The following is a 26146-nucleotide window of genomic DNA, read 5'->3' as shown; positions in this document are numbered from 1 at the left end:
AAGTTATGGGGCTTTCTTTTTCCCAGTGCTGGAGACCTGAGCTGCGTGGTCTGGCCTTGCACTGGGCTTGCTGGCTCACAAGGTGTCTCCCTGAGTTTTATCCACCACATGTGAAATGCAGGGCTGCTCCTTCCACTGGCCACCACCACCTCTCTGTCGCTGCCCCAGTCGCCACCCCTCCTATCCATCTGGATGAATATAACTTCTTTAAATCCGTGGTTCTTGGACTTCTATACAGTTTTGGGTGATTTTCTGGCAGTTCTGGGTGTTTGTTTTTTTTCTGTTTTCAATTAGTTGTGTTCCTTCTTATGGTTGTGTAATAAGGTGGAGCTTGTCTCCCTACAACTTCATTTTGATCGGAAGCTAGAACATAGGGTTTCTGAATTGCCTAGTGATTTTATTCTTCTCTAGATCATATTTTTTCTTTTTAAAAATACCAATGAGTTTTTGTGTGTGTGCTATTTAATATCTGAAGTGTGAAAATGTTGACATCTGTGTAACCATCCCCCCAGTCAAGATAATGAACTTATCCATAACCCAAAAGTTTCCTCCCATCTCATTGTATTGGCCCCCTCTCACCCCTTCTTGTTCCTTCCCTGCTAATCCACAGAAAACCACAGGTATCTGCTCCCTGTCAGCATAGTTGTTTTGAGGTCTATCCATATTGATACATGTCCATAATTCATTCCATTTTTGCTGGGCAGTATTCCATTGAATAGGTATACTAATTTTTTATTCATTGATTTGATGAAAATGTAGATTATTTTCAGTTTGGGGGCCATTATACATAAAGCTGTCCTGAAGAGTTGTATACAAATCTCTTTGTATGTGTGCTTTCATTTCTCTTTAGTAAATACATAGAACTGGAATGGCTGGGTAATATGGTAGAGGTATGTTTAACTTTTTAAGAAATTTTAAAATTGTTTTCTAAAATTATTATACCATTTTACATTCCAGCAACAGTGTATGAGTGTTCCAATTGTTATATCCTTACCAACACTTAGTGTGGTAAGTTTTTTTGACACTATTCTAATAGAAATTTGAGCCCTCCAAGTTGCCATTTTTGTTCAAAGTTTTTGATTTCTCTCAGCATATTTATAGTCTCACTGTACAGATCATGTATATCTATTTTCACATTTATCTATAATCATTTCAGATTTTTATGCTATCTTAAGTTACATTTTCTTTTTTTATTCTATTCTTTAATTTGTATGGTATTTTTTCCATTACCATTGAGTACCCATATACTCCCCTGCCCCCAACAATCACCACACTGTTGTCCATGTCCATGAGTCCTTTTCCTTTTTGCTCAATTCCTCCATCCTCTTAAGTTAACATTTTAAATTTCAGTTTCCAACTGTATTGCTAGTAAATAGAAATATTGTATTTCTAGAAGAAATATATTGATATTCTATCCTGTAAACTTGTTAAACTCACTAATTAGTACTTCTAGGTTTTTTTGTAGATTCCATCAGAGTTTGTACATAGAAAATTGTGTCATCTGCAAATGAAAACTTTTTCCCCAATCTGGCTGCCTTTTATTTCTTTCTATTGCCTTATTGCACTGGCTAGTACTTCTCAAAATTTGTTGAAACATTGTTAGAGTAGATATTTTTGCTTTGCTGTTGCCCCAAGGAGAAGTCTTTCTCTGTTAAATATGATATTATCTGTATGTCTTTTATAGATTCTTTTTGTCAGATTGAGGAACTTCAATGGTAATGTGATGAGCTTTTAAATTAACACATGTATCTAGAAATGTATATAGGATTTTTTCAAATACTTTTTACGCATCTATTCAAATAAGGTTGTTATGTACTTTTGTTCAGTTACACTGATTGATTTTTGAACCAACCGTTTCATCCTGGGCTAAACTCTGCTTGGTCACAATACATTATCATTTTATATATTGTTAGTATATTGCTGAATGTGTGCTAAAATTTGGTAAAATATTAGTCTTTAGGGGTATCAGCTTATAGATTAGTTTTCTTGTAACATCTGTCATTTTGTTTTTTTAAAAGAGTTTATTTATTTATTTTTAGAGGGAGGGGAAGAGAGGGAGGAAGAGAGGGAGAAAGAGAGGGAGAGAAACATCAATGTGTGGTTGCCTGTCACGTGCTCCCAACTTAGGACCTTCTCTGCAACCCAGGCATGTGCCCTGGCTGGGAAACCAACCAGCGACCCTTTAGTTCACAGGTCAGCAGTTCGCAGGTTAGTGCTCAGTCCACTGAGCCACACCCAGGGCTAATATCTGTCATTTTGGTATCCATAATGCTGACTTCATGGAATGAGTTGGTGACTATCTCTCATCTTTACCTATTTATGCAAGAGTTTTTTGGTTTTTTTTTTTTTTAAAGAATTTACTTATTTCTAGAGAGGCAGGAAGGGAGGGAGAAAGAGAGTGAGAGAAACATCAGTGTATGAGAGATGCATTGATTGGTTGCCTCTTGTATGCCACCAGCTGGAGGCCTGGCATGCAACCTGAGCATGTGCCCCAGATGGGAAATTGAACCAGTGACCCTTTCGGTTTGCAGCCTAGTGCTCAATCCACTGAACCACACCAGCAAAGACTATGCAAGAGTTTTTTAAGAATGGGTTGATTTTATCTGTGAATGTTTGGTAGAATTCCCCACCAGATCCATCCAGGCATTAAAGTTTGTTTGTGGGAATGCTTTTAACTACAAATTCAACTTCATAAATAGATATATTTCTGTTTAGGTTATCTCTTTATTCTTGAGTGAGCGTTGATAGTTTGTGTCTTTGAAGCACTTTTTCCATTTTATCTAAGTTATTGAATTTATGGGCATAGAATTGTTAATAATATTCTCTTGGTTTTTTTTTTGTTTGCAGGTACTAGAGTGATATTCTCTTTATTCCTTGTATTGATGATATATATTATTTTTTCTTTTTTTCCCTGATCTGTGTTGCTAGAGACTTATTGATCTTCTGAAGGATCATTTTATTGATAATTTCTATCCCTTTTGTGTTTCCTGTTTCTTAGATTTGTGCTCTGGTCTTTTTTATGTCCTCTCTCTTACTTTTCCTCATTTATCTTTGTTTCCTAGCTTCTTAAGGTAAAACCTGAAGCCATTTGTTTGAAACCTTCTTTTTTTCTAAAATAGGTGTTTCAGTGCTATATGATTCTATTTTGGTTGAAAGTCAAAGTCCTAAGGAGGTTTTTAAGCCTGGCAATATTTTTCAACCTTTCTTTAATGTGAATGTTGTGTTTGAATAAAATCGTTATTATTTTTTCCTAAGATCTCTTGAATTCCCTTTAACTTTTTCACAGTTATTTCTAGCTTGGGAATATGAAACATATTTTCCAGACATCTGGTAAACTGAGGCTTCTCTAAGAAGGATTCAAGGTGTCCCTGATAAATTAAAGTATTACTTAAATTTTTTTAAAAATGTATTGACTTGAGAGAGAGAGAAAGAAACATCAATTTATTGTTTCACTTATTTATGCATTCATTTCTTAATTCTTATATGTGCCCTGACCAATAATTTAATAGGGATCAAACTGACAACCTTGACATATTGGGATGACCTTCTAACCAACTGAGTAATCCAGCAGGGGCAAAATGAAAATTTGTTCTAGTAAAATTTAAGAGAATTATGTGGAAGGTCAAAACAAGTTTGGGAATCTACAATACATATAATTGATTTTAAATTAGAATGTAAATGATTTAATATCTTACTGTTGAATTAAATAGACTATATTAGTAAAACAATCATTGATTTGGGGGGAACTTTTACTTTTGTATATAATGTCAAATGTATTACAAGTCTGCAAGAATCGTAAAAAAAAATTTCTATACCCTTGGCTCCAGTTTTTAATTGTTTTTACTTTATGCAATTGATTTCTGCAGAATACACCTTTAGACTTGATATTAAAGAAGGAGTGGGAATGCCCCAAATCCCCGTACACCCCATTGGATATAATGATGCAGAAGTATTATTACGGTATTGTGTTCTTGTTGGATATGAGATTAAGATATTTTGCACTAATGTGTTCATTGTTTCTCCTAAAACCAATGTAACCTAATTATGTTAAAAGTCTGGGGTCAAAATAGCTCCTGAAATAGGAATAACAAAGCATACCTTTTTTCCCCATAGATGTAGTCAGTTTAGTCCCTAAGAAAACATTACTCTTTTTGCTACAAATAAAAGTCTCAAAAGTGAAACTATGTCCAAAGATAAAAATATTTGAGACTTTTCAAGTAATTGGATTTTCTTAGATATTCATTTGATATTTGTGCTCGACCTGTATTTAATTTAATTTTCTTTCTTTTATTACTTTAATTTTGTACTTGGCCTGCATTTTAAAAATATGATAATGTCCACCACTCATTAGATGTGTGAACTTGGGCTATTCACGCAATCTTTCTATGATTCAGTTTCTTTATCTGTAAAATGAAGACAGAAATAATTTGTCCCCAATAGGACTTATAAGAAATAGACAGGATCATGCATGTAAAGTTTTTAAATTTGGTAAGCATTCAATTAATGTTTACTGTTATATGCATTCTATAATTCAATTTCTCTTTCAAATCTAACTTATATATTTTTTCAATTTCAAAATAGAATTTTTCTGTAATAAAGAATTAAAACATAGCTGCGAAAGTAGAGAATAATGCAAAAAATATTTAAAATGTAATAGTAATTTTAGAGTAAATGTAGTTAAGCATTAGAGTTTGTGCTCAACTTCTACTTGAAAGATCAATCAATATTTTATATTTATATTTTATTAGAAATATACAGTGGGAAAACCATGCCAACTTTCAATTTCAATAAATAATTATAATTCAAGAATGAGTCTACATACCTCATCGTGAGCCCCCTTTGAAAATGAACACAAATCTTGGGGATATATTTTCCAAAGTTGACTTCACAACTTATATATTTGTAAAAATGCCTGTATCAGTACAGTTTACCCACTGCTTTAGGAATGCCTACTGTGTAATGTGCAGCTTCAGTAGAAGTTAATTTCTCCTTAGCACAGTCGTGGATTTCATACTTTCAGGACTTTTTAGAACTAATACATGCCTACATAAATAAATAAAGTCAAAAGTAAGGAGGCTGAAGCTTTCCTTTTCTCCTCACTATTTTTTTTTCTCCTTAGGTCTTATCACTAACACATTAAATAGCTTGCTTGTGTATCTCAGTTTTGCCTCTCCCATTAGAAAGTGAGCTCCCCAAGGGAAGCAAGTTTTGACAGTCCTTAGTAAATGCTCAATAAGTATTTGTTAAATGTATGAATGAAATAGCTCACCATCACACTTCATGAATATTTCTAAGAAATTGTGATGCTCTACCTTTTTTTTTTTTTTTTTTTTTTGCCATTTTCATTTTCTCTTGACAGCCATATGGGAGGAACAGCTTCACCAGATGACAGCTGGAAGGGAAGTCTTGCTGTGGATTACAATATTGGGCCTGGTTTCACAGGGCACGGCTCTTTCAGGTAACTTCCTATTAATTTAATAGCCTGGAAAAGTTTGATATGTTTAATGGGAAAATGTCAGGATAACTGTTCTACCAGCTAGATTTTGCTTATCTTTGTTTTCCCATTTTTATTTTATTTTTTAAAAGATTTTATTTATTTATTTTTAGAGAGGGGAAAGGTGGGAGAAAGAGAAGGAGAGAAACACCTTCTCTTGGTGTGGTTGCTTCTTGAGTGCCTCTACTGGGGATCTGGCTGGCAACCCAGGCATGTGCCCTGAGTAGGAATTGAACCGGTGGCCCTTTGGTTCAAAGGCCTGTGCTCATTCCACTGAGCCACACCAGCCAGGGCTGTTTTCCCATTTTTAATAATGAATAAGTGATCATTTTATATCACTAAAGTACCTTCAGAATAACATATCCAATTTCTTCCAGTAGTGATATTATAACATTTAATTCATAAAGTCTCAAAAATTGAGACTTTCGAATTATAATTCAGTATTTTAACACTTTTCAGTTAAAGTTTTAAAACAGTTTTCATAACACTTTCAGAATGTTATGCATGTGAATCACTAGGCTAACTTAAGGGAAAGGAGTGAAAGAGAGAAAGGATGCATTTACTGAACATTTGTGTGGGCAGGTTAAGTGAGTCACATGAGCAAGCAGGTAATTATTGCAGGGCTCAGTACGCTTACTTGTTATTAACACATTATAGGACTGTTGTAGAGGAGAAGTAATAGCAGTCTGCCTGTTTATTAACCTTAATTTTACAGAAAAGATAAATATTCCACTGGATGGAGGCAGGCAGGAAGTGCCAGCTAGAGAGATCAGCTTGAACAGAGCTGTGAAACAATGTAGCATGATTCTCCTGAAAGGCGGAGAGAAAGGACAATGTAACACTGATAAATCAGAGAATATAAAACTTTTTTATTTTTTATTTTTAAGTGTATTTTATTGATTATGCTATTACAGTTGTCCCACTTTTTTCCTCCTCTTTATCCCTCTCCACCCTGTACTTTCCCTCCCTCCAGCATTCCCCTGCCCCCCTTAGTTCATGTACATGGGTTGTACATACAAGTTCTTCGGCTTCTCTGTTTCCTATACTATTCTTAACCTCCACCTGTCTATTTTGTGCCTGACAATTATGCTTCTTATTCCTTGTACCTTTTCTCCCCATTCTAAAATATAACAATTTTTAATTTTTTTTACTTCAATTGCATGCTTAAGTGTTTAGAAGTAAAATATCACGATGTCTGCAACTTGCAAATGTTTCAACAATATTAACAATAATTTAGGTGGTGTATACAGAAGAATCCATTAAACTATGTTAAAGTTTTTTGTGTTCTTGAGATTTTTCATAATTAAATGTATAAAGAAAGCTGTTAGACATAATGCTCTATGTGAAGTAATTTATTCCCTTTGAAATTCTAGGAAAGTTAAAATGCATGTTTATAACACCAATAGAATTACAAGGATTTACAATGTAATCGGAACTATCCGAGGATCTGTGGAACCTGGTGAGCCATAGAATTTTTAAAACACTTTTGTTTTTACAAACATTAAAAGAATAAGATAATTTTACTCAACAGTTGATTTTTTATGGTGACATAAAACAACTAAATTTGAAAAAAAGTACTACTCTAAAAGAAGACTCTACCTTATAGTGTTAATTTTTTTTCCTATGGAGGGAACTTGAGCAAGAGGAAGTTTACTTTAAGAAAACCTAAGTTACAATATTTCTAATACACTCCAAGTTGTAGCTCTTTTGAATGCCTTCTCTTCCAGACAGGTATGTTATCCTGGGAGGCCATCGGGATTCCTGGGTGTTTGGAGGCATTGACCCAACCACAGGGACCGCTGTTTTACAAGAAATTGCTCAGAGTTTTGGAAAACTGATGAGTCGAGGTAAATAATGTTTCCTCAGTGGGTGATGACAAAAATGGACTCACTAATTTTCCTTTATTTTTAGGCAAGTATACCTAACTATGTATGTTAACAATGATTACAGGTTGGAGACCTAGAAGAACTATCATTTTTGCCAGCTGGGATGCAGAAGAATTTGGACTTCTAGGTTCCACAGAATGGGCTGAGGTAAGTAAGACAAAGAAAATTAGTTTCTTGGTCAACCGGGAACAAATATGTGTATCTCAGGATGTTCACAAATATATTCCATTACTTAATATGGTTTTAATAAAGACTCAAGAATTTAAGAACTTGAGTTTGCCTTTACTTTCACATTAGTCTGGCAAAACAGAGTAACTTCTTAAAATCTGTACATTCAGAAGATAGCCAAGGCTGTTTTTGACAACTGACCTGACTTACCTGAAAACTCGTACAGATCCCTGGAGTTCATTTTCAAGTTTTTAGTTTCCTTGGAATTCTATCTATGAAAACATAAGATGGTCTATTAAATTTTTTTTCATTATAATTTCATATTTATGAATTTCACATAAAATTGCAACCATACATATATGGAGTCTGGTAAAAATAACATCCCTTTTTATTACATAAAAATCTTTTGTTATAAAATCATAACCATGTAATTCTGTAACATGACAGTATGTACTCTCATGCACACCATATGACATTTTATTTTATTTTTTAAAATTATTTTATTTATTTTTAGAGAGAGAGGAAGGAAAGGAGAAAGAGAGGGAGGGAAACATCAATGTGTGGTTGCCTCTGATGACTCCTTTACTGGGGACCTGGCCCACAACCCAGGCATGTGCCCTGACTGGGAATCAAATCAGCAACCCTTTGGTTTGCAGCCCACACTCAATCTACTGAGTTACACCAGCTAGGGCCCCCTATATGCCATTTTAAGTCAAATGTTCAAATTGCTGTCCACCCACATCATGCAAGACATTCACACACCCTACCAGCCACACTCAGTGGCATTATTTCTACCAGACCCTGTATTTTACAACTCACAAAAGTGCCTGATTATTGAGTATATGTTAATTTTGTAAATAGAATTACTTTAGTTATTGCCTTTAGAATTTCTGGGATTTGTTTTTTCTTCAGATATTATTGACTTTCATTTGTGACTACCTCTTAATGCTTTATCCTTAAGTGTCTCTCCCAGGCCACCTTCTTTCATCTTTTTCCCTTAGCCTCTCTGTCAAGTAACCCTTAAATTCTTAAATGCACAAGGTAAGCTCATAATTCTTATAAAGGGAGATGCACTATATAAACACTTATTCTCCCACCACCATCCTATGTAAGCCTATATTGCTTTCATAAGTCCAGATTTTATAAAGGAGTTTCAAAGATGTCATACATTTCTTGACATTGGCTGTGGTTCTTAAAGTGGTTTCCTCCTCGCTCATTTTCTCTTGCTTTAAAATAATAGGAATCAAGCCAGTGTGGGGGTAAGTAAAATCATACACATAGTTGCCTGTCAATCACTTATCTTCTTTTTTTTTTTTTTTTAATTTTTAGACAGTGGGAAAGGGAGGGTGAAAGACAGGGAGAGAAACAGCAATGTGAAAGAGAAACAGCGACAGGTTGCCTTCTGTACATGCTCTGACCAGGGACCAAACCTGCAACCCAGGCATGTGCCCTGACGGGAATTGAACCATCAACCTTTCATTTTTCTGGGTGATATCCAACCAGTTGAGCCACTCTGGCCAGTGCAATCACTTATCCTTTTGATTCCATTTATATTGCAAAGTTCTATTGTTACATTGGTATTATAACCATACATTTTGGAAGTAGACTAGATGAATGAAATTTCATTCATTAAGTTCATTTACTTTTAGAAATAATGTAATTTAATGTGAATACATGTATATATGAATACATGTCTCTGTTTCTATAACTTTTGCAGCTTAAAATAAAGATAAAAATCTAAGATATAAAATAATATGCTTTACATTAAATACATGTGGTTTAAAATACAATTTCATGACTTTCTAGTTTTCTACCAGATTTTTCATCATATTTGACAGCATACTCTCATTAAATATTTAAGAAATCTTCCTTATTTCTAATGTAAATCTTTTACAATGGAAACCTTGACTTAATATTTTTCTATAACAGAGACAATTATCATCTGGCCTGTGTGGGCAAGAGCAGAGAAGTGGCAGTCCTCATTTGTAGCGTAACCTCTCATAGCTTTAAGTATTTCTTTATTGTAACATGTTCTTTATTACTGTTGTTTAATTACAGTTGTCCCCATTTTCTCCCCATTACTCTCCCTTTCCCCTACCACCCCCACCTCCTACATTCAATCCTCCTCGCCCCCGGTTGTCCTTGTCCGTGGGTCCTTTATACATGTTCCTTGACAATCCTTCCCTCTTTACCCCTATTATCCCCTCCCACCTCCCCTCTGGTTACTGTCAGTTTGTTCTTTATTTCCATGTCTCTGATTCTATTTTGCTTGCTTGTTTGTTTTGTTGATTAGGTTCCACTTACAGGTAAGATCTTATGGTATTTGTCTTTCAGCACCTGGCTTATTCCACTTAGCAAAATACTCTCTAGTTCCATCCATGCTGTCATGAAGGGTAGGATTTCCTTCTTTCTTTCTGTTTCATAGTATTCCATCATGTAAATGTACCACAGTTTTTTTATCCACTCATTTGCTGATGGGCACTTAGGTTGCTTCCAGCACTTGATTATTGTAAATAACCTTGCTATGAACATTGGGGTGCATAGGTTCTTTTGAACAGAAGCATAGATCAAAGGAACAGAATAGAGAGATCAGAAATAAACCCATGTCTGTATGGGCAATTAATATTCAACAAAGGGGGCACAAGCATAAAATGGAGTAAAAATAGCCTCTTCAACAACTGGTGTTGGGTGACCTGGACAGCTACATGTAAAAAAATAAAACTTGACCACCAACTTACACCATACACAAAAATAAACTCAAGATGGATAAAAGACTTAAATATAATTTGCAACACCATAAAAGTCCTAGAGGAGAAAATAGGCAGGAAAATTTCAGATATTCTATGCAGCAGTATTTTTACAAGTATGTCCCCTAGAGCAAGGGACATAAAGGAAAGAATAAACAAATAGAACTTCAAAAAATTAAAAAACTTCTGCATGGCTAAAGAAAATGTCAGAAAACTCAAAAGGGAAACATCTGTATGGGAAAACATATTTGCCAATGATACCTTGGGCAAGAGTTTGATCTCCAAAATACATAAAGAACTCACACGACCCCACACCAGGAAGACAAACAGTCCAATTTAAAAATGGGCAAAGGACCCTGTAACATGTTGTTAATAAGGCAGTAAATTAGAAAGACAGAGTTAAAGGGTGCTCTTGGCATATTTCCATCTGTGTGTGACATTTGCCCTTCTCTACCTTATGTTGTGTGTGTGTGTGTAAAGGAGTCAGTCAGTCTTGTGTTTGCCCTAATGTCCTTCCTTCTTTCTGTCTTTGCTGTCCTCCTTTCATTTTTTGTTTTTCCATATCTTCTCATTAAAAAATGAAATTTTCTATTCTTCACATGTGTTTCCATTTTCTTTTCCTTTTTTTGTTTTATATTTTTCACTTTTAAAATGCTACATTTATTTGGATATCCAATATCAGTGGATCTCAAAACTTCAATGAATGCAGGGATTGCCAGGGACACATTTTAGAATTACAAATTAAAAATTTCCAGGCCTTTTAGCAATTCTTTTTTTTACTACTTTATACTTTTTATTGTTTTTTCTTTTATTATTATTTTTAATAGAGATTTTTAAAAATCTTTTATTTAAGATTTTATTTATTCATTCTTAGAGAGTGAAGGGAGGAAAAAAAAAGAGAGAGAGAGAGAAACATCAATGTGTATTTGCCTCTAGTGTGCCCCCACTGGGGACCTGGCCCACAGCTTGGGCATGTGCCCTGACTGGAATCAAACCAGCAACCCTTTGATTCACAGGCAGGTGCTCAATCCACTGACCTACAACAGCCACAGCTATTTTTCTTATTTTAAAAGTATATTTAATTAATTATGCTATTACAGTTGTCCAATTTTTTTCTCCATTTCATCCCCCTCCACCCTGTACCCCCTTGCCTCCAGGATCCCCCACCCCTTAGTTCATGTCCATGGCTCATACATATATAAAAACTTATATAAGCTCTTTGGCTCCTCCATTTCCTATACTATTTTTAACATCCTCCTATCTATTTTGTACCTACAAGTTATGTTTCTTATTTCCTTTACCTTTTCCCTGTTCTCCCCCTTTCCCTCCCCACTGATAATCTGCCATGTGATCTCCATTTCTGTGATTTTGTTCCCATTCTAGTTGTTTGCTTAGTTTGTGTTTGTATTTGTTTCTGTTTTTTAGATTCAGTTGTTGATAGTTGTGAGTTTGTTGTCATTTTAATGTTCATAGTTTTGATCTTCTTTTTTCTAAATAAGTACCTTTAACATTTCATATAATAAGGACTTGGTGGTGATGAACTCCTTTAACTTGACCTTATCTGGGAAGCACTTTATCTGCCCTTCCATTCTAAATGAGAGCTTTGCTGGATAGAGTAATCTTAGGTGTAGATCCTGGCCTTTCATGACTTGGAATACTTCTTTCCAGCCCCTTCTTGCCTGCAAGATCTCTTTTGAAAAATCAGCTGACAGTCTTATGAGAACTCCTTTGTAGGTAACTGTCTCCTTTTCTCTTGCGGCCTTTAAGATTCTCTCCTTATCTTTAAGCTTGGGTAATTTAATTATGCTGTGTCTTGGTGTGTTCCTCTTTGGGTCCAACTTCTTTGGGACTCTGAGTTTCCTAGACTTGTATGTCTATTTCTGTCACCAGATTGGGGAAGATTTCTTTCATTATTTTTTCAGATAAGTTTTTGATTTCTTGCTTTTCCTCTTCTCCTTCTGTCACCCCTATGATTCAGGAGATGGAACGTTTAAAGTTGTCTCAGAGGTTCCTAAGCCTTTCTTCATTTTTTTCAGTTCTTGTTTCCTCACTTTGTTATAGTTCAGTGTTTATCTGCTTTTATTCCAAATCTTTGATTTGGAATGTTTCCCAGTTTGGAACTTTTCCAGTTTCCTTCCCTTCACTGTTGGTTCCCTTTATGTCATCTTTACTTCACTTTGTATAGCCTTCAGTTCTTCCTTTATTTTGTGGCTGTACTCAATCATTTCTGTGAGCATCCTGATTACCAGTGTTTTGAGCTCCACATCTGGTAGGTTGGCTATCTCCTCACTGCTTAGTTCTGTTTCTGAAGTTTTGATCTGTTCTTCATTTGGGCCATCTTTTTTTATTTTGGCACACCTGTTATGTTGTAAGGGGTGGAGCCTTAGGTATTTGCCAGGGCAAACACTTTACTGTTTGTGGCACTGTATGTGGGGGAGGGGGCTGAGAGGGAACAATGCTCACTTGCTCAGCTCTTGCTAGCTTTCAGTCACTTCCCCTGTTACTCACAAGCAAATTGCACCCTTCTGATGCTGATTCCTGGGTAGGTGGGCTTATGTATGTTCTGGGACCCCATGGGCCACTCCAACGGATCTACAATGAGAACGGCAGTTTCTCCCACCATTGCAACCCCCACAGGTTTTTACAGTTAGAGGTTTTGAGGCTTTATTTCCCCACCCTGGAACCCTGGGTTGTGTAGCCTGTCTCACTCCCCAGTTTTTCCTTCCTGTTTTTCCACACTCAAATGTTCACCTGATCTGCCAACCACCACCTTGCTGTGCATCTTCTCCTCCCCAGCTGCCTATTTCCACCCTTTCTACCAGTCTGGATGAATATTTCTTCTTCAACTCCTTGGTTGTTGGACTTTCATACAGTTCAATTTTCTGGCAGTTCTGGTTGTTTTTGTTTTTAAATTGGTTATTGTCCTTTTGGTTGTGTAAGGAAGCAAAGTGTATCTGCCTACACCTCCACCTTGGCCAGAAGCCTCACCTTTCAGCAATTCCTATTCAGTAGATCTGGGATGGGACTCAGAATCTGGGAGCCTTGCCCCTTCATATGTTGGTTCAGGGAATCAAGGCACTACACTTTGAAAATATTTTTTTTCTCTGAGGCTCCCTAGTCTTGCTATAAACAATAGTACAGCATCATAATAGTTTTTCTTTCTTGTTTTAATTCCACTAATGTTGTTGTCAGCCAATCAGTTATCAGCATTTTCCAGAAATTACAGTTGAAGACATAGGTATTTGATTCATAAAGTAGTTGCAGACTTTTATGCTAAATTAATTGGCTTCTTTTGTTTATACTTCCACAATCATAAATACTGTGAATTAAGTAACAGCTTTGCTTCAAATATAGGAGAATGCAAAAACACTTCAGGAGAGAAGCGTTGCTTACATCAACTCAGATTCATCAATAGAAGGTAAATTTGATTCATAGCTAAACTATTGATCCTGTTTTTTAAGGAGTATTTACTATTTGCCTATCTTGGATTCCTATTTAAAACTCTAGTATTAACCACATTCTTCTTATAGATGGATTAAAAGAATTTGTTCAAATTATTTCCAAAGAAGTATTTTACTGAATTTTTCATACAGAAATGCTTTCTGTATTGAAACAAATTTTAAGTCAGCACAAACTATAGGCTTTCTGTTGAACCTGACATGCGATATATGTGTCCTAGGCTTTCAGTGTATTATGATTATGTCTAGATAAATGTCAGAGCATACTCACTAACCACTGACATGCTCTAGTCTGGTGTCTTGCTATATACCATTTAACAGAATGAATAAGGAATGAAAGTTGCAGCCTTAGCATTTTCTTTGCCAGACTTCCTCTAAGAGACACTGTGTTAGGAATGACCTATACGATTACTATGGGGGCTGCTGACTTAGCAGCCAAAGTCCACCCATCCGTTCTGTGCACAGTGGGTACTGCAGCCGCCTCTTGCTCATGAAGAACTATTTCTACCATTTTCAATTCACGGGGAGTGATGCCTTTGGTTTAAGTCCATAATATATTATTTATAATTAGAAAATAAAGTTAGAATTAAATATAGATTGGAATTTCATTTGAAAATATGAAAATGCATGTTTTTATTTATTTTTCAGGCAATTATACTCTCAGAGTTGACTGTACACCCCTTCTTTACCAGTTGGTGTATAAACTAACAAAAGAGGTATATAAGTAGGTTTGTCTTAATGCTTTCTGATGACTTGATAAGTAAACACTCATTTTTCTTAGTAGCACTAGTTAATTAGTGCTACTTATTTTTGAACTGGTGACAAGTCAGAACAAAAATCACTAATATACTATTTATATGACATTACAATTAAGATAGTACTGCCAGTTTCTCTGTTCTAATAGTAGTTCTTATTGTGCACATTGTTGTAATGTATAGGGTATATAATTTCATCTGGAAGAGGCATTTTGATATAACAGAAAGAACACTGAGCTGGAATGGAAAAGCCTTGGTTGAAAGACTGCCTTGGCTACTCATCCATTCCTTCAACAGATATTGAGTAGTTACTAGTTATCAGGCCTTATAAAATAAATTATAGCATTAATAATGAAAAATGACAAGGTTACTGAATCCAAATACTTTACAATCTAGAGATGATACAGACCTGTAAATGAGGAATTATAGTTCACTGGAATATTAGACACCATATACAATGGAGAACAATTATGGAATACTGAACCTAAAATCCTGGGGTGGCTGGGGAATTTGGGAAGCATCAGAGGATGCTTATAGAGTAATTAATGCTTGGGCTCTGGAATGGAAGGATGTGAAAGTAAGGCAGAAGGCATTCTAAGCAGAGGACATAGTTCCCCAAAAGATGTGGAGGTATGAAAGAAAATACTTCCTGACCTGGAGGTAGCTCAGTAATGACCCATGCACAAAGCATTTGTGGAAAGGTGGGGCATGACAAATAGGCCAAGGAGTTCAGAAATCTAATGATGGAGAAAATGATGTTTTAAAAAGGTTGTACATTATCATATTTGTTCATTAGAAAAATCGCTCTGTATCAGTGTAGTGAATAAGTTAAGCCATAACAGGCCTAAAAGCAAAATGGAAATAATTCCACATGCTTATCACAAAGAAATATTATATTTGTTGTTGATAAAAAGAGTACTCTGAAAACTCTAATGTACTGAGTCTCTAAAAATTATATAATCTATTAATTTACTGTGTACTAGTTTAAATAGTTCCATGTTATAAAATTTAATTATAGAAATGTTTCTGACAAGTAGGTATCACTTATATGGCAGTATGAAGTACAGGTATCACTTTGTGTAGGTGCTGTTTCCCAGTTTCCCTTAATCTTGCCCTTTCCATTTTGCTGTTTCTTTAAAAAATAGTTCTCCTAAGAGAGTCCTCCATTATGCCCATCATAACTTTCTCATAACACTGCATACCTTATGTCTTTGATCCTTTCATTGGAATGTCCCATAAAAACATCTTATCTAAAAAGCAAGCTGTAAAGAAAATCCGTATTGGCAGAACCCTTAGGATATGCATTTATGCTTTGGGTCCTACAAAGCTGGCTCCAGCTGGTGAGATCAAAGGTAATAAAAAATTCAGGGCGAATAAGGAGGAAGCTTAGCTTTGTATGAAGCTAGATGCCTATGTATGGCCATACCAAAACTCAGTAGAAAAAAAGACTCTTATTCTCCTATAAACTGATGATTACAACTTTATCAGCTCCTAATGTATGTTGGCATAGTCAAATTATGCTGGTGAGATGAGGGTAGGATGAGGTAGTAGAGAGGGTCGAGCTAAAAGAAGGGCAGCTGCCTGATACAAGCAAGAAATGGGACAAGGTGTTGATACAGTGGAAGAGGGGCAGCAATTATGACAGTGCATATAGCTGAGACACGAAAGTTTGATCTAGGATGTCCAGCACAAAGGGACGTAGTTCTGGTTAGTGCTAGACTGAGATGGCATGATTCCAGAAAATGAAGAGAATTTTGTAGGGAATTTGATCCAAGCAGAATGTAGGAATTGGAGCAGGATCTCAGCTATTGCAAATTGGCAGGAGCCAGGTAGAGAGTAGAACCCAGTCGTTGGGCAGGAAATGAGCAAAACATCCCTGCAGCTGCAACATGCTAGCAGGGAAGGGAGGCCTCTGTGGAGTGCTGGGACTGTACCCGAAGACCTCTTATGTGATGATGAGTGGATAACCTACTCTGTAGAAAGGCCAGAGCAGATAGCAGAGGAGATGTATTTAGGTTGAGATGAGTACTACTCTCCCCATTTCCACAGGTGAGACAACTAGGGTATAAAGCAACACACCAGAGGTCATATAGTGCTTTCCAAGTTGCGTAAGTAGGGTCTGCCTTAGGTACATTTTTGAATTTAATAAAATAAACAGGAAATCTTATCCTTGGTATCTGGCAAAATTACCAGTAGGCAGGTATCATAAACCAACAGAAATTTGGTCTGGTATTTTTCTTCCTATATATAAAAGCATGTGTTTCCCTCCCTCCCTCCCTTCTTTTGATTTTATTTATTTTTAGAGAGAGGGGAAGGGAAGGAGAAAGAAAAGGAAAGAAAGATCAATATGTGGTTGCCTCTCACATGCCCCCTATTTGGGACTTGGCCCGAAACCCAGGCATGGGCCCTGACAGGGGATCAAAGCTGTGACCCTTTGGTTCACAGGCTGGCACTCAGTCCTCTGAACCATGACAGGGCAGAAAAGCATATTTTTCTACACCAACATATATGTAGTCAGAAACTGGTATTAACTAACATGGTTTTATGTTGGCATAAATTTAGTTGCTTCTGCCTCTAATTGCCAATATTTGATTTATCTTTCCAGATCTCCAGCCCAGATGATGGTTTTGAGAGTAAATCTCTTTATGAAAGCTGGTTGGCAAAGGACCCTTCATCTGAAAATGAAAACTTTCCTAGGTAAATTACTTGTTTGTATATTTTCTACCACAGGATACATTATGAATTCCCCTTTACCCTGTGTTTCTCCAGGCATGCAGTTCCCAGGTGCCTCATCAACTAGAGATAATCCTAAAGGGTCCCTTTGTGCAGCCTTTGACGTGCTGATCCAGAGAACAACCACAGCATTTAACCCACAATAGAGCAGATAGATCTAGTTTTACAAAATTTTAGTCAAAATTATTTTGCCACATTATTAGGCATTATTCTGCATTCTTGCATAAAATTTTATTTCAGATATGTACTAATGCATTAATAACTTCAAGTGATAATGATGAAGTAAAAAACAAATAATGGATTATTTGTTTCTAAAGTTATTAATGGGCACTGTCAATAACCACCAAATTTTGTCATTGCCTGTCAATTTGATTTTAAGTATTATTTTTTTTAGTTCACGCCATTCACACAACAGTAGCTTTCCTGAGTTCATTGTACACTTTAAAAACATCCAAGGCTTCAATCTCAAAAAAAATCTCAGTTTAGAAGTATATAGTTATGTTCTTCATGCATATGTAATTTTATGTTCTGCTTTACTGACTTACCATATTATGAAAAATTATATATACACATATGAAATAATGTATATTATAATGTAACATGAAATATACACATATATAGTGTTTTTTAGTTATATGCAAATAAATATAATTAGATTTTTGTAATAAGGCACACTTAAATTCTTCATAATCTTAAGCGTAGACTTTCTCATGGCAATTTTCTTATTAGACCATAATTCTCTGAGGGCAGGTACCATATCTTATTTGTTTCCCTCTAAACAAATACCACAAATGCAGAAAATATGGGAGACAGCATAGTCCCTAGGCTGTCGTTTTTCGTGGCACTGCCAAACTGGTTGCAGTCACTATGGATTTACAGATTTATCACACCAATATCCAGCAGATGACATGAAAGTCTCTTGGGGGTGGTATACGTTTTCCTAATTCCTATAAATGTGCCATGAAATCCCTTGCTATTCTTAGGACAGGATTCATTGTCCCGTCTACTTAATTTCATATTATTTATTTATGCCTCTGTGTGTGGGGGCATGTATGTATGTGTTTATTTACATTCTACATCTAGAATCAACAAGCTGGGATCTGGAAGTGATTTTGAAGCTTATTTTCAGAGACTTGGAATTGCTTCAGGCAGAGCCCGTTACACTAAGAATAGGGTAAGCCATTTTAATTTTTGGGATACAAAGTACTTCCATCCACATTCTTTTGGTTAAGAATTCTATCATTAGTTGTTTGGTACAGGCACAGATGGACATTTCAGGGATAGAGACAGACTGCATGTCCCTTTGTAGATGGACTGGATAGTAATTTGGGTTCTTTAGTGACTTCCCGCTGCCAGCATTCTGCAATGAAGTGGTCATTGACAGAGTAATGTCAGAAGTTTAGCTGGTGTCAGAATCAAGTAGTTCACATCCTTTTCCTGACACAGGCTTTGTTGGGAAATCTTCTCCTAGTCTTATAGACTTCGATGTACTTTTCCCTGGAGAAAACATGTAGGTGGAGAACATGTTTTGGTTACAGGGAATGCTAGGCTAAAATTCTTTATTGTTAAGAACTTGGATATGCCAACATATATACCATGTTTGCTTGCCTATGTTATAAATGTCATAAACCAAAGTGAGATTTGTCATAGATTTTAATACTGGGTTGGCCATAAAGTTTGTTTGGTTTTCTCTGTAAGATGGCTCTAGTAGTGCTTAGTGGTCTTGAACTTCACTTGAAACAACTTTGTTAGATTGTACTGTGACAGCTATCATATCAGTGTGCATTAAAAAAAATCAAAATTGATGAATTTTTGTGTAGTCATGTGAAGATGGAGAAAAATACGAAACACTTTTGGCATGTTATGCTATACTGTTTCAAGAAAGGTAAAAACAACTGAAATGCAAAAAACAATTTGTGCAGTATATGGAGAAGGTGCTATGACTGATTGAGCCTGTCAAAAGTGGCTTGGGAAGTTTCGTGCTGGAGGTTTCTAGCTGGACAATGCTCCATGGTCAGATAGACCAGTTGAAGTTGTAGCAATTAAATCAAGACATTAATTGAGAACAGTCATTGTTATACCATTTGGGAGATAGCCTACATACTCAAAATATCCAGACTGATAAAATTATTGCTAAAGATGAAAAATGTGTCTTTTATTTTATGGAAAAAAATACAGACTTTTTAGCCAACCCAATAATTTTCAAATCATTGCAATATACAAATGTCTTGCTTGTACAGAATATGTGTACATACCTTTTGCAAATTTGACCAGCTAGAATACAACTCGGAACAAACCAAGCAAAAACAGCTCTAGAATAACCCAAAATAAAAGCATATGTTTGTATGCTAATACTCACTACACTTAATACATAAATAAGGCACATGACCTCTTCCAATGCCTGTTCACTTTTATATTCTGTCACCATTCTGAATGAAGTTATCTAAGAATGTAGATCAAAAACAATACTAGACAGAAGGAGTGAGACTGATAAGAGGATTCCTTTTAGTAATAATAGGTGAGTAAGTGGTGAGAACAGTAATGTAAAAATAGGTAAAAACTAAAGATAGACCTAACAAGTAAAAAAAATATATATTTTTAAAAATTTTATTTTTTTTTTTAGAGAGAGGGGAAGGGAGGGAGGAAGAGAGGGAGCATCAGTGTTTGAGATACAGCTATCTGCTGTCTCTTGAGTGCCCCCAATGGGGAACCTGGCCTGCAACCCAGACATGTCCCCTGACTGGGAATCGAACCAGCAACCTTTCAGTTTGCAGGCCTGCGCTCAATCCACTGAATCACACCAGCATGTGATAGGAAACCAGCATGTGATAATTTATGTTTTTATAAAGATAGTACTAATGTTGTAAAGCCGATTGAATGGCATTTGGTTATGCACTGTTTGGGGTGACGGGGAAGGTATTTAAATACACAATCCTTCAGCTATATAGATACCTAGCTTCCCAGAACCTTTCACTCCCAGCCAATTAATAGATAATTTTAAATTGTGCTGCTCTGCAACTGGAGTATGAACTCAATTTTAATTATTAGAAACACAATGAGAATTTTCAAGAAGCAGTATTTTGAAAGATTACATGAATTATAAAATGAAAGGTAAAATTTTAAATCACTGAAGATTTGGTGGTAGTGTTTCAGTTAGATTTTACATTTTTTTCTTTATTGTGATAAAACTAAGGGTGCCATATGGTTTTGTTCTGTAATCATTTTATGATTACATAAAATATTGTAATTCAAATATGTAATGTTTGCCCTTGGTTTTTTCCCCCCACCCCCACCTTTTCTTTAGAAAACAGATAAATACAGCAGCTACCCATTATACCATACAGTTTATGAGACGTTTGAATTGGTAGAAAATTTTTATGATCCCACATTTAAAAAACAGCTTTCTGTGGCTCAGTTACGAGGGGCACTGGTTTATGAGCTTGCAGACTCTCAAATCATTCCTTTCAATATTCAAGACTATGCAAAAGCTTTGAAAAACTATGCGACAAGTATCTACAATTTATCCAAGAAACATGACCAACCATTGAAAGATCATGGAGTATCATTTGGTAAGAAATGACTGAGCAGGTATTTTATAATCTTTAAGTTAGAGGTTTAACATATTTCCTCTCATCATCCATGCATACTATTTCATCCCAGAATGTATCCCTGCCTCATTTATTAGTGCTGGCTTCTAGAAAAAAACTTTTTAACATCAGCGGAACACTGGAATTTAATTTGGTATTTGTAGGATGAATCCCTTTTGCTTAGTGCTACAAATGTTGGGTTTTCCCTTTATTTCTGCCTTTAAAATATTTTTAGTTATAAGAATACTATAAAAATGCAATATACTCTAACACAAATATTGGAAAGTAGAGAACATCGCCAATTCTACTACATGATATTATAATTATTATTATTACTGTGTATCTCTTAATGTTTGTCTGCATGGCAGTGTTTTTACATAGTTTTCTACATAGCTTCCCTTGCACATGTTGGCCATTTTGTGGTTATTATTCTACAAAACATGAACTATTGTGTAGTGCACTCGCATTGAGCACTGGGTCTGGTTCCAGTCCTGGCTCTAATATTTATTCACTGTGTGAACTTGGGAAAGTTACTTAACCCCTCTATGTGTCAGTTTTATGAGTGAAATGGTAAAAAGAATAGAAGATGTTTCAAAGATTGCTATGAAGATTCAGTTGGTTGACACATAGGAACAACGGTGACTGACAGTGCTAGTAACTGTTACCTATTATTACTGTTTTGTTGCAACCATTTTATTATCCTAAGAGTATATATTCTTAGTATATACCATAAATATCAAATACATACTAAATGTCTATTGTATATCAAGTACTGTTTTATTTCCTGGAATATATAAGGATGTTTAAGATAGTCATTGTCCTCAGAGAGTTTAAGGTCTCATATGGGAAGAAGACAACAAAATGTAAGGGATTTAAGTAGGATGCACACAGAGTAAGTACTAGAGGAGCACAAAGAAGTCAGGAATGATACTTGAACATTATTACATAAGAATTAGTAATCTTCAGAAAGTTATGAGCAGCAGGTACTAAGATCTAGAAATAAAATGAAGCAAAGAATCAGAAAATTGTGTTTAGATTGATATAAGGAAAACAGACAAAAGAATGGACATAGCAGGGCCTGTATCAAGATCGATATTCATACATAGTTCCATGGCTCTCCAGCATCCAGTTCTCTTTCTAAATGCCCTGTTTTCCTTTTGGTGAATTACAATTTTATCAATCTGTATAAGTCAGGATCTAGGAACCACACAATTACAGTGGAAGACCTCTTTATACAAGGTTAATTGATTTACCTGCCTGTTTACCTTCTTAATGCCTTTCTCTCCTATTTTCAAGCTCTCCATTTCTCTTAGTAACTTTCCATCAACATTAAACATTCTTATGTCTTTTCTATCTTAAAAACAGTTTCTCTCCTGATATGCCCTAATTTCTTCACGATCAAAACTTTTCATTTACTGCCAGGAAAAAAAGCAGCCCCTCAAATGTTTTAATGAAAGAATGACAAATGGATGGATGCAAATCTACACTTCTGCATCACAAAATCCCAGGGATATATTTCAGTTCTTATCTATCTTGATTTCTATTCTTCATTTGAAATTTAAAATTCCTTCTGAGAGAAACATCAATGTGTGCTTGCCCCTTGTGTGCCCCCTACTGGGGACCTGGCCTGCAACCCAGGCGTGTGCCCTGACTGGGGATGGAACTGTTGACACTTTGATTCGCAGGCTGGTGCTCAATGCACTGAGCCACACAAGCCAGGGAAGCATGTCCTAAACTCTTGAAAGTTATTTTCTTAAGGACCAATTTAGCCATATTGTATTTGATACATTATAATATTTTAAAACAATTTCCATGGTTCTGTAAGAAGGCTCAGTAGAAAAATGCTTTTAATATTATTCAGTCATATCAACCTGGAATGGGAGGGCAGAAAACCCCTGAAATATGAAGCACTTGTGTTTACTCATTTCCCTTATGCTTTTCTATTTTTGAAAGACTCCTTATTTTCTGCTGTGAAAAACTTCTCAGAGGCTGCTTCTGATTTCCATAGAAGACTTACAGAAGTTGATGTTAATAAGTAAGTTTCAAATGCAGTAAGTTTCAAATGTGAAGCCCTACTGTTTTAAAAAGCAATCTGGTTATACTCATAAGCATTGAACCCTAAATCACTGCTATTCAAATTATGCTCTGCAAACTGGGAACATCAATCAGCCTTATCCTTATTTAATATTATTTTAAAATACCGGTCCATGGTAAGAGTTATAATTATCTGTTTCTTGCCCTCAAAGTCCCATTGCAGTGAGAATCATGAATGACCAATTGATGCTCCTGGAAAGAGCATTCATCGATCCCCTTGGCCTACCAGGAAGGAAGTTCTACAGGTAAGGAAGCAACAGGTATTCCACTAAAGGACACCGCAAACCTCACTATGACCAAAACTAGCATACTCAAAGTCTACTTTAAACAACTGCCATCAGATGAGTAAAAGGTAAATATGTATACTGAGAGGAACATGAATAAGTTTATGCATAACAGTATAATTTGTAATGTCAGGAAAATTAATTTCATATTGTTTATTGCTTTGCTGCAGACGTAATTATAAATGACAGGTAAAAATAACTTTGTAACAAAAATCTCAAAGTCATAGATTCTCAAAGGGGATCTCACAGCTCATGTGGTTCAATTTTCTACATAAATCCTTTCTAAAGGATTTCAGATTTAGACAAACCTCACTTTATTGAGCTTTACATATATTGCCTTTTTTTACAAATTGAAGGCAAAACCCTCCACCAACAAAAAGATTGTGAAGCTCACTTTACAGCAAACCGGGCTTTACTGCGGTGGTCTGGAATAGAACCTGCAGTACCTACAAGGTATGCCTGTATGTAGTTATCCAGTCTCTGTTTGAATCTTCCAGTGATGGGATGCTTACTACTTCTTGAGGAAGTCCATTCCATTTTAGGAGATCTATGTAATACAAAAAGATTTCTTCATAAAAATCTATTTCCTACAATTTTTCCCTTTGATTCCTTTTGCTTTTCAAAACCAATAGAATAAATCTAGATCTATTTCCATTTAACATTTTATGTTTTTGAAGATGGCTCTCATGTTTCCCCTAAAGGAATAGCCTCCTTTTCTAGCTAGACCTCCATGTCATGGTTTCTTGGAAGCATTCTTTTGGGTAGTCTCCAGTGTTTCAAGCTATCTCTTAAACTGTGGATCCTTGGTGGAAATTAGAAAAGTCCTATCATTTACAATCAGAACAATTTGTGTTCTAGTTTACTTACACATGTGTAATTTAGAACAAGTCACTTCCAGAGTGTTTTCATCTGAATTAAGATAGTGAAAACTGCTATTTTACAAGGCTGTTCATCAAGTAACTTGCATTAAAGATAGTTCTATATGTTGCCCTTCTTATGAATATTAGGGATTAGCATTAACATTTAACTAATTATAAACATGGGACTTTCAAGCCTTGCTCTGCCCCATACTAAGTATAAATTGGGCAGACTATTTCTTTAAGCCTCAGGTTGCTCAGATGTAACTGGAGATTATAACTGCTTTCACCCCATAGCTTGTAGATTTAAGGTATGCAGAATATTTAGCTTAGGGAGAGATGCACTCAGTAAATGGCTGCTAATTTTATAAAATCATAAATAATATGCACATAAATATTTGATACTAGTGGAATAACCATAAGTTGTTCACAATATATCATTTTAATCCTCTCCTGCTTGGTATTAGTCTATCATTAGATATGTATTTTTTATTTATAAGCAAAAATCTCTTTGTCAATAAATTCAGATTCTGTAGAAACAAATAGAATAAAAAGGTACAGTACTCCTTCAGGATCCTCTTATAATCCATACCCAAATATTTCTGTTATTTTCTTCAGAGAAAATCAGTGTTAAGAATTTAGTATGAAATTTTAAATGCATTTAACCATGTATATACTGCCTATAAGAGACTCACTTCAGAAGTAAGGACACCCACGGACTGAAACTGAGGGGATGGAAAAAGATATACCATAGAAAACAGAGTAGCTGCACTTGTATGAGATAAGGCAGACTTCAAGCCAAAAATAAGAGACAAAGAAGGGCATTATATAATGATAAAACAATCAATACATCAAGAAGATATAACAACCATAAATACACGTGCACTCAATATAGGAACACCTAAATATATAAATCAGGTATTAACAGACCTCAATGGAGAAATAGACAGCATTACTATAATACTGGGGGACTTCAAGACCACAGTTACTTGAGTGGGTAGATCATCTAGACAAACTCAGTAGGAAAATATTAGCCTTAAATGATACAATAAGCCAAATGGACTTAAAAGATAGATATAAAACATTTTACCTAAAAGCTACAGAAAACACATTTTTTTCTAGTGCACACAAAACATTCTCAAGGATAGCTCATATATAAGGCCACAAAACAAGTTTAACAGATTTAAGAAGACTGAAATCATATCAAGCAAGTTTCCCAACCAGAATAGTATAAAACTAGAAATCAATTACAAGAGAAAACTAGAAAATCCAAAAATATGTGGAGATTAAAAAACATGCTACTGAACTTATAGTTCAATGTAGAAATAAAAAGAGAAATAAAAATATACTTTGAGACAAATTCAAAGCATACCAATCTTTTCAAACTCTTTCACAAGGCAGACAATGAGGAAGAAATTTCAAACTCATTTTATGAATACTCTAGCATTACCCTGACACCAAAACCAGATAAAGACACCAGAAAACAAAATGGGTCTTTAAGGACACCATAAAGAAAACAAAATTACAGGACTATATCCTAATAAACATAGGCACAAAAGTCTTAATCAAAATATTAGCAGGTTATAATCATGATCAAGTGGGATTTATTCCAGGGATGCAAGGATGGTTCACCATATGCAAATCAATGTGTTGACCATATCAACAAAATGAAGGATAAAAATTGTATCTTGATGGATGCAGAAAAAGCATTTGACAAAATTCAACATCCATTTATCATTAAAAAAACTCTCAACAAAGTGAGTATAGTAGGAACGTACCTCAACATAATAAAGGCCATATATGACAAGCCTGCTACCATAATACTAAATGGTGAAAAGCTGAAAGCTTTTCAGGCATAAGACAAGGATGGCCACTCTAACCACTTTGGTTCAACATACAACAGAAAACCCTAAAGACTCTACCAAAACCGGTTAGAACTAATAAATAAATTCAGTAATATTTGCAGGATAAAGATCCTGCAGGATAAATCAATATACACAAACTATTGTGTTTCTGTATATTAACAATAAACTATCAGAGAGATAAATGAAGGAAACAACTCTATTTATAATTGCAATAAGTA

At 35.3% G+C, this 26146-nt stretch overlaps 1 protein-coding gene and 1 long non-coding RNA gene across 3 annotated transcripts in view; one reads left to right on the top strand and one right to left on the bottom strand.

Moving 5' to 3' along the window:
- NAALAD2 (N-acetylated alpha-linked acidic dipeptidase 2) overlaps positions 1-26146 on the top strand; it is a 58331-nt gene that overhangs the window by 18799 nt on the left and 13386 nt on the right. For both annotated transcript variants that reach the window (XM_036028697.1, XM_028515906.2), the window contains 12 exons: positions 3867-3960; positions 5360-5458; positions 6868-6953; positions 7222-7341; positions 7445-7527; positions 13650-13713; positions 14402-14469; positions 17114-17205; positions 18325-18415; positions 20546-20810; positions 22782-22863; positions 23075-23167. In XM_036028697.1, the coding sequence (XP_035884590.1) occupies positions 3867-3960; positions 5360-5458; positions 6868-6953; positions 7222-7341; positions 7445-7527; positions 13650-13713; positions 14402-14469; positions 17114-17205; positions 18325-18415; positions 20546-20810; positions 22782-22863; positions 23075-23167 (1237 nt within the window). The remainder of the gene's footprint in view (positions 1-3866; positions 3961-5359; positions 5459-6867; positions 6954-7221; positions 7342-7444; positions 7528-13649; positions 13714-14401; positions 14470-17113; positions 17206-18324; positions 18416-20545; positions 20811-22781; positions 22864-23074; positions 23168-26146) is intronic.
- On the bottom strand, positions 23562-25296 carry LOC118501228. Its single transcript, XR_004903843.1, has 2 exons — positions 23867-25296; positions 23562-23753 (listed from the first exon to the last, which is right to left on the bottom strand). It is a non-coding gene; the product is annotated as an uncharacterized LOC118501228 (long non-coding RNA).

Source organism: Phyllostomus discolor, chromosome 6, assembly GCF_004126475.2.
Source record: "Phyllostomus discolor isolate MPI-MPIP mPhyDis1 chromosome 6, mPhyDis1.pri.v3, whole genome shotgun sequence".
NCBI classification, from domain to species: domain Eukaryota; kingdom Metazoa; phylum Chordata; class Mammalia; order Chiroptera; family Phyllostomidae; genus Phyllostomus; species Phyllostomus discolor.
Note: the sequence above shows the minus strand (reverse complement) of the source record. Positions and strands in the feature narration are given on the sequence as shown.